Source organism: Hyaena hyaena, unplaced genomic scaffold (assembly GCF_003009895.1).
Source record: "Hyaena hyaena isolate Hyena2069 unplaced genomic scaffold, ASM300989v1 scaffold_594, whole genome shotgun sequence".
Classification (NCBI taxonomy): domain Eukaryota; kingdom Metazoa; phylum Chordata; class Mammalia; order Carnivora; family Hyaenidae; genus Hyaena; species Hyaena hyaena.
This window is the reverse complement of record NW_024081227.1, coordinates 344,428-358,677: the sequence shown is the minus strand read 5'-3', so window position 1 is coordinate 358,677 and position 14,250 is coordinate 344,428. Positions and strand designations below refer to the sequence as shown.

The 14,250-nt window shown below is 38.4% G+C and overlaps 1 protein-coding gene across 2 annotated transcripts in view; it reads left to right on the top strand.

The window, feature by feature from the left end:
* The window catches only part of DOCK4 (dedicator of cytokinesis 4), a 422,569-nt gene that overhangs the window by 226,248 nt on the left and 182,071 nt on the right, over window positions 1-14,250 (top strand). For both annotated transcript variants that reach the window (XM_039256914.1, XM_039256913.1), the window contains exons 9-12: window positions 4,328-4,409; window positions 5,510-5,570; window positions 9,538-9,670; window positions 13,395-13,483. In XM_039256914.1, coding sequence (XP_039112845.1) covers window positions 4,328-4,409; window positions 5,510-5,570; window positions 9,538-9,670; window positions 13,395-13,483 — 365 coding nt within the window. The remainder of the gene's footprint in view (window positions 1-4,327; window positions 4,410-5,509; window positions 5,571-9,537; window positions 9,671-13,394; window positions 13,484-14,250) is intronic.

The following is a 14,250-nucleotide window of genomic DNA, read 5'->3' as shown; positions in this document are numbered from 1 at the left end:
TGCTCTTCTTTGTTCTAAGAAATCTGTTCTATTAAAGATGGCATAGTATTGTGGTCAAGAGCTGAGACTCTGGAGATGGGCCCTGAGTATTGATTTCCTGGCTCCACACTTGCTGACCATGCACGTTTGGCCAGTTTGCCACATATCTCCCAAGTGCCAGATCTCTCATACATCAAGTAGGGATGGAAGCAGTTCCTACCATATAGGGTGGTTGTGAGAATTAAGTGAGAAAATCCATGTAAAGTGTAAGTCATGGTGCCTAGCTCAGGGTATATATTTACTTGTACTATTTTCCCCCTGGCGCCATGCTGGGGATGCTTATGTACATTCTTATTTCATTATCTAGGTTTCGTTAAATCCTTGTTAGAAGAAGGCAAGTCATAAATAATAAATATGATTTTTATTCTTTATTTCCAAAGAAAGATTTTGTCATTGTTGATTTATAATATAGAATGATTTGTAATGGCTCACACACGGAATTCAGGTGGACACTAAATTTCTCTGGCAGTGAAATTTCCTCTGGGAGAACATGGCAGTATATGGAAAAGTCAAATGAGGATATTTTTTCCCTGCTGGTAATATCAACTCTCATTTCTCAAGTGTTTCTGGAAGTGTTTCTATGTGCTTATTCATTCTTTGATGATGAAAAATGACGCAGTATTCTCATTTGGAAGTATATGATGTCACTGTAGATTTTTCCATTACTATATGTTTAATGTAATAAAGATATAAAGTGTGCATGGGAGCAAGGTTAAAATCATGATCTAGAATCTGAGGGTGCTCTGAAGGTAATTCGGTGATTCTTATATCTGGTGGGGAGGCACCACTGACTCAAATGTCTCTTTGGAGAATTTCGTACATTTCCCTACTATAGAGTAAAGGACGTTATGGGGAAGAGAGGGAAAGTCGGGAAAGGAGATCAAGCTCCCTAATTATTTGGATTTTGTTGTATTTTTTCTAAAAGATTGTATTTGTTCAGTCTTTAATTAAACACTGAGGAAGTACCAAAACATTGGTCACCAGCTGGAGATATAAAGGTTAAAGGTGATCACCTTGTATTGTAGTTACTCACTAGGTAATAGAAAGAAACACACAGACCTCTTGTAGTTTGGGAAAAAATGTGAATGATGTAATGGAGGTATTCACTTGTTATCATAGGGCCCTTTTAAACTCACAAAAACTAGTTTTGTTTTCTCATCAGAGATGACACCCTTTTACTTACAATAGAGTTTCAAAAATGCCTTTGTCCATGACCATAAAACTTTGTGAGAGAATTGTAGAAGGTGTGTTCCAAGGTGGAATGTCAGTGACTTCAATTCTCCCTCAGCCTTGAAGACATACATTTTGGTATTCTCCACACATGGGATCAGGGGGTATTTATTTGTAATCCAAAGATTCTGAAATATGTTTCTATAGATCTTTGGTTTACTCTGAAATCATTTGCTGATTAAATAGTTGCTATATTACCAAAGCTGAAGAGAAATTCATTTGAGTTTGTATAAGAACTTGTCACTAAGTGAATATAAAAGGTTTTTGTTTTAATTGGCCACAAAGGTTTTCTTTTTCCTTTAATAGAAGTCTTTAAAAAAAACACAACAAAGTTGCACGAGTTATTTTTCCATAGTACCCATCATCAGTCTATTTTTATCTCCCCCTGAAGGCATGCTTAAGCTAAGGGATATGTCATTGGCTTAGTATATATTGATATTCTTTCTGAAACAGGATATGATATAGTATAATACTTGCATAATCAGGATTCTGTCTAGACTGGTGAAATTAAAATAGTGACAGAGCAAAAGGAATCGCTTTCTGAAATAGAATCTTGAGGAAACACTGCTTTATCAGAATTTTGATGAGTCTTGGAAATAAGGACTGGTATTTTATATCAGTATTAAAGTTAAGGTTTTAATATCTAGAATGCCTTGTTGACTTTTGTATATTCATCTTATTTGGTATTCATCATTTTGGACTCACCTATCAGAAGACAAAGTGAAATTTGTTTTAAACATTCAGTAGGAATAAAGAAGAACCTCAAACATAAGTGCATCTCAAAAAAAATTTTTTTTAAAAAGTAGCACATGCTGTCTGTGATACACAAGAGGGGAAAATGGTCAGAGTGCTGGTGTTTTGGGATGAAATATAATGTATAAACTTCTTTGTTGGCTACAAAGCAAAACCAAATAGTCTTAAATCTCAGGAGTTTTGACTAACTAAAGATCTCAAATCATTTTGGATTTGCTTAGTCTGCATTTGTTTAGTCAAATAATTTATTCCTTAATTTATTTTTCTAGGTATGTTTCACTGAACCATTTTTAAGCCAGGGAGAGCTTTGAAATTTGCTAACTCAGATTTTCACTTCTTTCATTCCTTTGAGGCCAGGAAGGGTGTGGGAAGAGTGACCCTGTACTCCGGAGACCAGGCCTGACTAAGGCAATGGGTGTCTGAAGCAGATGAAGGACTTTTTCCTTATCTCCATATTCTGGAAATACTTGATCAATATTTTTCTATAAAGCAGAGACAAGATTATATAGCATTCAAATGAAGTGCAAAGGTTTTGAATTAACACATGGCATAGAATCCGCCCTCAGCCACAGGCCAGCTCTGTGATCTTGGGCAAAACTATTTACTATTTCTCAGTTTTCCCATCTATAAAAAGAGCATAATGATAGTACTGTCTTTATAAGGGCATACTGAGAATTGAACGAATTAATCCCTGTAAAGTCCTTAGCAGAGCAGCCACCAAATGGCAAATTCATGCAAAAAGAGTATATCTAATATGAGTAATCAACTATAATTCATTTATCCTAAGACCAATTTTTACACATTTCCTTTTAGCATGTCTTATTGTTGAAATAAAGGTGAATTTCCTTCCACTGTGAAGAAAACTGACAGTCTCCTCCTTGAATTATAGTAAATGACAGTTGGATAAGATTAATGTAACTTTGTACCGCCAGTTGGACCTGTCCTCCCCAGCCTCTCTTTCAGAATCATAGCATATGGGAACTTGAGCTTCACTTGAGAATCCTTACAGCAGTGTATATTCTCTTCTCACCAGCCACCACTCTGGAAAACAAAACAAACCCATAGATAATAGGTATGGAAATGGTCCCACAGAAGTGTGCATTGGTTGCCCTTCCTCATATGAGAGGTCAGGAATAGGTTATAACATAAGAAAACAACAAGGTAAGCCAGGTAGTTGAATCTATTATATGTATCTATCTAGATTTAAATCTCAAAGGAGAATAAAGCTGTTCCAAAACAGCCATAAATTCAGATCCATATGCTTCCTTAGAGATGTGGTTATGGCTTTCATTTCTCCCTCTGTATGAGAGAAGGAAGGTTTGGGGGGACGGAGCCATTATTGGCAAAGATTGAGGGATAAATAAGCGTAGAGAGTTGGTAGTTTGAGCCTCATCAATGCTCGGCACTCCCTTTCCCTACTCACTCCTTGAGTGGAAACTATACTAACCAAGGCCACACTATGTGCTAATACCACATTCTGTGGATGTTAGTCATGTGTTTTCTGCCTCAAGCAGGCAGCCATTTGATTCTGTCATATGCACCAGGATACTGAAATTCAGAAGCTCGTGGTAACTGGTAGATTATTTTTTCTTGGATTGATATTCTATTTTATTTATTTGTTTGTTTGAATATAAACAGGCAGCATTACCTTGGATCTGAGTGATGTCCACAGGTACTTATTGATTGAATTAGTGGCTGATCAATAGCATTTGTGTTTGCTATTAAATTTGGGGATGCTGTGTATTCAAATGCAAGTTCTGTGGGGAGTTTGAGTTCTCGTGTTCCTTTGGGGACCAAAGCAAATTCAGATTTCATTTCTTGGGCCTTCTCTTTGTGTTTTGGATTATAGACATTTAAGAGCATAAAATATTAAGCCTTCTAATGGATGGTTACCACTGAGAATGGCATATGATGTTTATTAAATGCTATGACACAAAACATGAAAACCAATCCTCTTAGTTATGAACATACATTGGTCCTGTTTTTTCCCTTAGTGTGCTTGTTTCTACTTTATAAAATAATGATATCACTGATATGAAAACCTGTTCTTTTAAAAGTTAATTTTTTTGTTTGCATATATATTTATGTTTTCTGCTTTTGCAATTGCAATTTGCCAGTATTAGCAGAAGTGAAGCATATGTTTATTGTCCTGGACATGCTTCTAATTTACATAAGCAGTTTTGACATCAAATGAAGGACCTCATAACTTTTGAATTTAACTCCTTAGATGAAGAGCAACTAGAAGAGTGATGAGTCCTTAGATATTAAATAATCTTCAGAATATTAAATTTGTTTTCTCTTGTAGTGAGAGATTTTTCTTGAGGCTGAATAGAAACGGACTTCCCAAAGCCCCAGATAAACCAGAACGACATTGCTCTCTCTTTGTGGTAGGTGGCTCTTGTTTCATCTAGGAGGTGGATTCTTCCCACTGTGCTTTGTTATCTAAGGGAAATGAATTCTCGTGAGAGAAAATAGTGACTTTGCTTAAACCTTGTAAATACCATATAAAGTACATTAGTGCCCAGAATTCTGAATACCACCATTCATAGACACACCTCTATTCCTTTGGTGCACGTTAGAACCTGTAAGACTCAGAGTGACCTATGGTATTTAGAACATACTTAGTAAATGTTTAAAGAATGAGTGAGTAGGAGATTAAAATAAGAATGGGCTTTTTGTTTTTTAAAGGATTATTTGACATTAGTAGACCTACAGTGTAAAGTTGATTGTAAAGTGATATTTTTATTATTTTATTTTTTTAAGTTTTTATTTAAATTCCAGTTGGTTAACATACAATGTAAATGTAATATTAGTTTCAGGTGTACAATATGGTAATTCATCACTTCCGTACAACACCTGGTTCTCATCACAACCAGTGCACTCCTAATCTCCATCACCTCTTTCACCCATTCCCCTACCCACTTCCCTTCTGGCAGCTGTCTGTTTGTTCTCTCTAGTTAAGAGTCTCTTGGTCTGCCTCTCTCTCTTATTTTTTTTTCCTCCTTTGCTCATTTGTTTTGTTTCTTAAATTCCACATATGAGTGAAGTCCTGTCATATTTGTCTCTAATTGACTTAATTCACGGAGCATTATACTCTCCAGCTCCATCCATGTCCTTGCAAATGGCAAGATTTCATTCTTTTTTATGGCTGAGTTATATTTCATTGTATATATATCAACATCTTCTTTATTCATTCATCTGTTGATGGACACTTGGGCTGTTACCATAACTTGGCTACTTTAGAATTGGATTTTTTTTTTTTAAGCATTGTTTGACATCAGTAGACTTACAATGTCAAGGTGACTATAGTGGTAGTTTTAGAATGGGAATTGAATTATATGCTTCTGCTACAAAATTCCATTAAGGATGTTGGTATTATCTTGGTCTTTCTTCTGTTATTTGTGAAAATAATGTGCTGTTACCTTTAATTGCTTCTGCATAAACTATGAGTTTTAAAATAATCACACTTTTTTTTTTTTTTTGGTAGGATTTGGGTACCAGTGAGCTAAGAAGGGACATCTATATCACTGTGCACATTATCCGAATTGGTAAGTCCACCACTTGTCAGTGTGATAGGGACACAGCAGTGATGAGAAGTGCTGAACGAATGGTCTCTTTGGGGTTGTGTTTTCTTTCCTTTCTGGATTTGAAAGGAATAAATGCCAGTTTGGAATCTAAGAACCACCGAATTTGGGAGTTGTTCCCTTGCCTCCCCAAACTCACATACACCCTCTGCACGCATCATAAATAGACTTCGCTCTCTTTCCATAGAAGTCATTAGGTAGTACTTTGTGCTTCATTTAGTTTTCTTGGACTCCCTAAACATATTTGATTCAAAATTTGGTATTTGTCTTTTTAAATTATAATTCCTGTTAACAGCATAAATTGAACTTTTCAAATCTGGATTTCCTACAAGGTTATGAAAATTTTATACTAATTGGCATTTTCCAAAGTAGAATGCCACAGAGCATTACTGCAGAAAGTGCTACAAGAAAAGGGTTATGAAATACTGAATGCTGTATATTTTTTCCACTTGTGTAATATCACCAGCTCATAAAAGGGCCTGAGAAGCCCTACAGGGAAAATTTAAAATGCCTCTCTAACTTTGTTGGCCCAAGCTTTCTCCATATTTGATTTGACGCCGGAAACATTTATATAATGTAACATTTACTAACATCTTGCAGAGCCCTCTTTGGGTGTTCTGTACTGAACTCATACAGCAGACCCAGAATATTTTCACTGGTTTTTACTCATAAAATGTCTCAAAGCAGGTATTTTATGGCAGAGGAACTAGGTAAAATGAGGAATTGTGTAGCCTATACAGTTTCTCTACTAAAAGCCAAACCAGCTGATACCAGGAACTGTCCCACCTTCTTCCCTAACTGTGGCACATTATCTGCCTGGGAACACTTCTTCAGGATGGGAATATATCACTGTGCAGTCCTGCATCTTGATCTTTATCTTTATAGTCTTCTATCTTCTGCAGATGACAACCACATTGTGTATTGAGAGAGGCTATAAAACATGTCGCCGTTTCAACATAGATTTTCTGTATATTTTTCTCATAAAAATCATTTCTGAAAACCCGTTTTCATTTTATGCTATTTTTGTTTATTTGAGGGGCAGTTGAAATTAAAAGGAAAAAATGTAAACTGTTTTTGGTTTTAATTTTCTTTCTAGAAGTGAGTGAATGGGGGGAAAATTGCAAAGAATCTCTTTTAAATGTTGGAAAAGTTGGAATGCATGCTGCAGTGTATTTATGAGATGAAGCTTGTGTATGTGCCCAGGATGACAAGGGTGCAGTCTATTAGGTAATTCTTCGTGTGTGTGTGAGAGAGAGAGAGAGAGATTCAAATTTGTAATGCCAGTTAATGTAAAGCTTGGTTTTGGATATTTGAGCTTAAACATTGCATTTGACTATAACTCTCTTCGGTACTTAGAGAAAAAGTGCACTCCTTTTGCTTTCTGAACTTTTTAAAAGTCATCTACAGGTTTTTGGTGGTAGAAACACATACGGCCGATGCACTCTGTGTTCTGGTTGCCTGTGGTCTGGGCGGCTCTACTGCTGAGGGAGCCACTTCCGTGGTACTGGTCACATGGTTGTCTATGGAACATATGTTGTTGGATTAGTGATTGCATGTTTTACTAAGATTTTTTTTTATGATTGTTAAGTCGGAATGAATGTTGAATCAGAAATTACCTGTACCCCTTCCCCCGCCCCAAACTTTGGTCACATTAAGGCTTCACTGAGATTCCTGCATAAACTGCCTGGTGGTTTGGCAGTTACTGGTTAGCTGTCTTGAGACTAAGAAGAAATAACGAAGGTAAGAAACTCTGAGAAAGGGCAAGACTTCAACTGCTGCAGTGAAATTAAGGAGTGGAGGATTGTTGTCTATCAGGGAAAGATACTTCTTACTTTTTCTAAAATGTCCCTTATACCTGCTTTAGTAAGAACAGGGCACGCTGACCCTCACTGGCTGCAGAGAACAAGAGCGATAGCACCTTGCCTCGGAATTTAAGCCCAGATCTTTGGTTAGAAGCGGAGGGAAAAACGGAGAAATAGCTTTAGATCCTCCTGCCCATCCATCCCCCTTAAGGTTTTTCCACCTCTATGTTTCTCATTTTGGCTTTTAGCTGGTTCCCAAAACTGTTTACTAAATATTACTAATTTTTTTTTTTTTTTTACCTTCCTCACACCTGCCTTCCTTTCTGCCTAGAGAATTTTCCTAGAAATCTGACCAGAACTGTGAACTTGGATTAATTCTAGAGTTGGGATCACCAGGGCTGGCACCAAATAGTGTTTTCGGTGCACGACTTAGAGCAAAGTTGTAGTCTCTAGGGCTGTGGCGCCTGCAGAGCCAGGAAAGAAAACTTGAAATTAGGACTTGCGTCGTGGGGAGGCTCAGGAGTTGGGCTGTACAGTGGTCACAGAGTGACTGAAACCTCACTGCAGATCCCTCAGGTTGAGAGAAAGCACCGCCTGCTTCTCCCTTACTTGGCTGTCCTCACCAGGCACCCACAGCTTTTTCTTTCGTGCAGTTCTAGCCAAAGTGGGTCAGAAAAATCTGTGTGATATGCCTGCCCTGCATCAGCTTCTAGGAATTTACAGCTGGAGGCGTCTGTGTGGGAATAATCCTGTTGAGAGTTTTAGGGTTTTTGTTATTGTTTCTTACCACCAAACCTCTTGTGTGATGTTAACTTTGAAACACTCTACCCACAAATCTAATCCCTGTGTCAGCTTGCATTAACAAAGGGACTGATTAAGTAAGAAAAATTTGTATATCATGATATTGGTAAATTCATCCTAATCCAATCTGTAATAATATTCAAAATAGAGATAAACTAGACTTTTTTTCCGTATAACAAGTGAACAGAGTTTTAAATTTATTTGTCAGTTTTGTTAAGTAAAAGTATGACTTGTTGATAAATTCAAAAAGGACCTTATAAAGTGTTTGATTTGCCAGTGCAATTTATATGAAAACAGAGGTTGAAATTTATGTATTACAGCATCAGTTCCAGAAAACACGAATTTTGCACATCTGAGAAGCAAATGACTTATTTTGACCATGTTTTAGTTTTGATTCTAACTGATAAAATGAGAAACTTTAATGCTGTTTGTAAGCATTTCCCTAAAAATGATGCATTACTGAGGTAGTTTTACTTTATTACTGGTAAATGAAACCAAGTTGGCTATTCTCCCCTCTCCTTTTTTAATACTATTTAACATTGGATTTGGGAAGTGCTGGAGTCCTCTAGATGTCCTGTGGGAGAATTTTGCTCAGATGGAAAACAACTTATATATCTGTTGCCAAGCATCTGGAAACAGATTTGCATATTTTTTCATTATTTTCCCTCACATTAACTGGTTATATTTCAGCTTCAGTATACTTTCTGCTTTCTGTCCTCAAAATAATCCACTGGTAAATTAAATACAATAATAAATTAAAACAGTATCTCAATTAACATACTTAATAATATATAACAATTTAAACCAGTAGCAACTGTGTCGAATGACCACCATACCAGGAGATTTTGGCCATTGGCTGCGGTATAATCAGCCTGAGCCCTGGGTCAGGAGAGGGCATGCGTGCTCATTTGATCATCCGTGCTTCCTTTTTATACCTTCAGGGAATCTCAAGCTGCTTCCTTTCAAAGGTGAAATATTTAAAATAGTTCTTTAAATGTGGACCTTTCTTTAAAATTTTTCTGAAATGAAATGGACAACATTATTGCATTTATTGACATGGACTTCCTGGGTTGCCTAGACGAATCCTTAAGGGGAGGGTTCCGAAACATGGGACCAGCTCCAGTCTTCAGGTTTCATAGATGACAGCTGGTGCCCAGAGCTGCAGCTCTGAGCCCAAGGTCACACAGCTTGGTAAGGAGAGTCAAGAACTAAAGCAACATCTTCTGTGTCCTTTTAATTGCCCAGTTGCACTTTATAGGCCTATGTGTCTATTTAAGATGCACCAATCAAATGGCTTCATGGGCCATGTTTGCTTTTCAATTGAACAGGTCGAATGGGGGCAGGAGAAAAAAAGAATGCCTGTAGTGTCCAGTACCGGCGACCCTTTGGCTGTGCGGTCCTTAGCATCGCTGACCTGCTGACAGGAGAGACAAAAGATGACCTCATCCTAAAAGTGTACATGTAAGAAGCATGCGCGCGGTGGGGGCGGGGGGTGCAGAGGCACGTGTGGATCTTTCGTGGTGAATACTACTCCGTTTGCGTAATGGAGAAGCAAGGGAAGGGTTGAGTTTAGGAGTCACTCCTCAAAAGCAGTCTGTAACCTCACTGCAGTTAAACCCACAAACTACCATTCACCAGTCAGAGGAAGTATGAAATCAAGAACTCAAGAACCCAAACTTTGTCAATTGGGTAGACCATCTGTGTCACAGAGCACCTCCTATGAATTTAAAAGCGTAACCGTTTTACCTTCAGAGGGTTAGTTTGTTCTCAGAAAATGGAGATAGTTTCTAACATAAATTAATTAGAATTGAGAACAGAATGCTCAAATAGATGATTTCTCTTCTCTTTCATTTATCATTGGTTTGCTAGGCCTGCCCAACAGAGTATCGTGAAGAGCAAGGCTTAAATAGCAGAAGTTTATTGTCTCACAGTTCTGGAGTCTGCAAGTCCTAGATCAAGGTGTTGGCAGGTTTGGTAACTTCTGAGGGCTGAAAGGGACAAATCTGTTCTGTGCCTCTCTCTCCTACTTTCTGGTGGTTGCTGGCAATTTTTGGTGTTTGGTGACCTGTAGCTGCACTGCCCAATCACTGCCTTTACTCTGTGTCCACGTTTCCCCTTATTATAAGCACATACTTATGTTGGGTTGGGTCCTACCCTGGTGACCTAATTTTAACTTGATTACCTGTATAAATGTCCTGTTTCCAAATAAGGTCACATTCTGAGTTACAAGGGCTTAGGACATCAATATTCTCTTTTTGGGGAAGAGACACAGTTCATCTCATGGCACCCCACTGAGAAAATCACTTAATGTATTCCACATCCTAAGTTAGGTGATTTTTTTAAATACACATGGTTTCAGATCACCCCAACTTGAGCATCTCCCCTCAGGTTTGGAACTTGAGAGTTGACACAGTGTCACACAGTGACACTCACTGGGGCAGTGAGTGTGGGGTTTCCTCATTTGGGGTTTGAGGACCAAACCACTGGCCATCTCCATGAATGATTTTGCTTTAGTTTCCGTTCTGTCTGTGGAGTTGATATACCCAATGTGCGCCAGCAGTTTTCATATGTTAGGTTAATACAAGTGGCCCACTGCCTGTGGGACATAGACTTCAGATTGCTTTTTGACCACTGCTGGAGGGTTACATGGATTTATCCATTCTCTACCCAGTGCCCCCAGGACCTGTGCCACACATTTGCTAATTAGTTGACAAAGATTTGTCTGTAGCCTGTGGTTTAGGACCAGAAGCTCTGTCTCTTTTAAGAGGCATAAAATCTGTGACCTTGATTTTAAGCCTGAAAACTTCTGTGAAACAAGTGGGTAGTAAAACTCACTACTGTTTTTATCACGTGGCAGCCCTCAATTTTGGTGGCTGGGCTTTACTCCTTTTCCCAAACTCTCCTCGCGATCATAAAATATAATGGATTTGAAATAATTCTAATGCTAATGACCACCATTTACTGTGTGCTTACTCTGTGCAAGGAACTATGTTAAGCATTTTCCATGTATCCTGTCATTTTATCCTCATGACATACCCATGAAGCAGATGCTTTTGGCTCTGTTTTCCACATAAGTGGACAGAGAGGCTAGATAATGCCCAGAGTCACCTGGCTCGGCAGAGTGGGATCCACATTTGAAATCAGGACCGTCTGACTCCAGACCTTGAGCTGTCACAAACCAGTCCTATGCTTTTGGGCGTTACTTGACACCACTGTCTAGTAATGTGAGAATGATGCTATTGTGTGGCATTGTTTTTTACGAAAATAAAACTCTCACAAGCACAGTCTCAACATTTCTTAGAGTCGTCTTTCCAGGTGTGGGTAGCAAGCACTGTATTTATCTTGCACGCATCAGCCTTGATTATGCAGCTAGCTGAGGAAGACCCATGCCTTCCAACTCTGCCTATGGGAGGCGTTCACTCTCTTAAAAATCAGTTGTATTTCTCTTTGTGGTTGTTATTGTCTGTGCTTTTATAAGCATCAAATAAGGTTTTAGATTATTCTTGCTGGAAGAGAGATCCCCTTAAAAAAATGCCACTTCAGCAAATTATGAAATCTGTTTCAGGAGGAATGCTAGCCAATCAAAACAGTCACTGTAGATTAAGAAGAAAGTGTGATTATAGTAAAACATTTTTAAGGAAGTGCCTTTTAAAAATAATTTGGGAGAAATCTCTGTTTGTTAATGTGACTGAATCCCTAACCCATCTGGGACTCAAATATAGAAGAGTAACAAATACCTCATCTGAGCCTGGAAGATATTTCAGTCACATACTTGAGCTTTGATTTTCCTTGGAGCTTTATAGGTTAAAAGCATGAATTTTGGAGTTACTTAACTAATAGGAAGCAAGCCATCTTTCTTCCTTCCCTACCGAGCTGAAATAAGAAAACTAGAGACAGAATCTACTTACTGGTAATCTGATATTTTCTAGCTGGACAGGTGGAATGGTTTCATTTCATCTTAATTTCCCAGACTTCTAAGAGTCATTGCTCTGTTTGGTACCCTACTGTTAAGTGGCTTGAAAATAACCTCTGTCATGTTCATCCTGGAAAAGTCTATGGGGATGCATTAAATAAATATGTAAGCAAATTGTGAGTATCAGGTACAGGCAAAGATCACAAGGAAAAATCTGTGGAACATTTTGATTGATAAGTGTATAGAAGCTTGATGTTCAGGACCCTTGGGAGGGAGCATTTGTAGCTATCAAAAAATAGTAGTTATTTCTAAGCATGTTCAGATGAGGAAGGCTCTCCCCAGCCTAATGGCAGTAAGATGGGGTAACCAACCTTGGCATTTAGGAATCCTCAGGAGTTGCCAGTCAGAGGGACATCCATCCATTTACTGAGGCAGCTCGTGCTGTGTAAGCACCCACTGTGACCACAGTCCTGAGGGGGACACACATCAACATGATCTATTCCTCAGGAACCTGCAGAGTTTCCTAGGTGAGCTACAGCATACGAACAAATAGACCATGAGCTAGGAAGCGATAAGAGCTACAAGAGCAAGGTACAGATGGCTGTGAGAGTAAGAAGATGGAAAGATGCCTTTTAGCCCAGAAGAGGAAAAGCTGGGGAACTTTAATTACCCTTCTGTGCCAGGGTATTTTTAATCACCCCAGTGCAAGTTGTGTTAACCTCAGCTGCATTTTGCTTGATTTGTAGCACTTTGATGCTAGCCAAATTTAGTTACGTCACAGTGGGCAGAAACACACTAATGAGAACTAACAGTCGTTGAGCATTTACCATATGCCAGGCATTATCCTAAGCCCAAGCTCATTCAATTGTAGTATGGTACCCCCATTTCACAGATGAAGAGATTAGGCTTGGGGAGGGTAAATAACTTGCCCAAAGAACGTAACTCATTTAATAGTGAGGGTTCGAATCAGTCTGCACTGCCTTCACTGTGTGCATTGTTCCTGAGATTCTGTGGGAAGAGGGACTCTCATCATATGTGAGTTCATCACAGCTACTTCTGGCTTGAAGTAGGTGGTCATGCATTTACCAGATGTGGGTGTCCTGCTCATCATGGGGCAATTATGCTAAAACTGACTGGTTGTTGGGAACTCCCCAGGAGATTTAAGGAAGCTGGTTATGGTGATTATTCCAAAAAGAGCAGGTGTGCTATTAAAAGATCATTGTTTGATCTCATCCATCATTCAAGCTTAACAGAGTGTTAATGTTTTCATAGGTGTAACACAGAGAGTGAGTGGTACCAAATCCACGAGAACATCATCAAAAAGCTGAATGCACGTTACAATTTAACAGGCTCCAATGCAGGTGAGTGTGTGGCGCTGGCTGACTCTACCTCCACTTTTCTTTTCAGGCCTTTTATTTTATTTATCTTTGTAAGAAGGGAACAGGCTGCCTTTTGTTTTTCTCTGCATTCACTTCGTAACTTTAAAAAATGTCCAGTCAACAATCAGGTATGCCTCCCTGTGCTATGATAGGCTTGTAGCTATAACTCTCTTTAAAAAATGTATTCTGTTTTGGTTTGAAACAAGGCAGAGTACCTGAATTTGTTTAATAATACCACGTCTTGAGGCCTCTCAGCTTTTACCATTATTAAAAATCAAATGACAGATATGGTTAGGTGTCTGACTGTTATGTGGAATAGGTTTGATGGATGGAAATTGGTCAGTAAGGTCCAAGAAAAACATGCTTCACTGCCTATAGCTGGGAGCATCATTATGCACTGGAAAATAAATATTCAGGTTTATGCATTGAAATTGAATAAGAGGGTAAATGATATTGACTACAGTGTTATACGCAGAAAAATGTATGCACACTTGTTAAGGAAACAAATATGTAACATTGTAAGTTATGTATAATATGTGGTACACACTCTTATCCTAATAAACTTATAGAGTCTATTATCTAGCATATAGTGACATCTTTAAGTTTGCTCAGTGGACAGAAACTTGGTGAATATTGCTTGCTGTCCCCCCTTCAAACCATGTGGAAGCAAAGTAAAGTACATAGCTATATGCTTTCAGTGATGTCAAGAAAATTCAAATTAGGTAATCTATTATTTGAACTGAATGTAT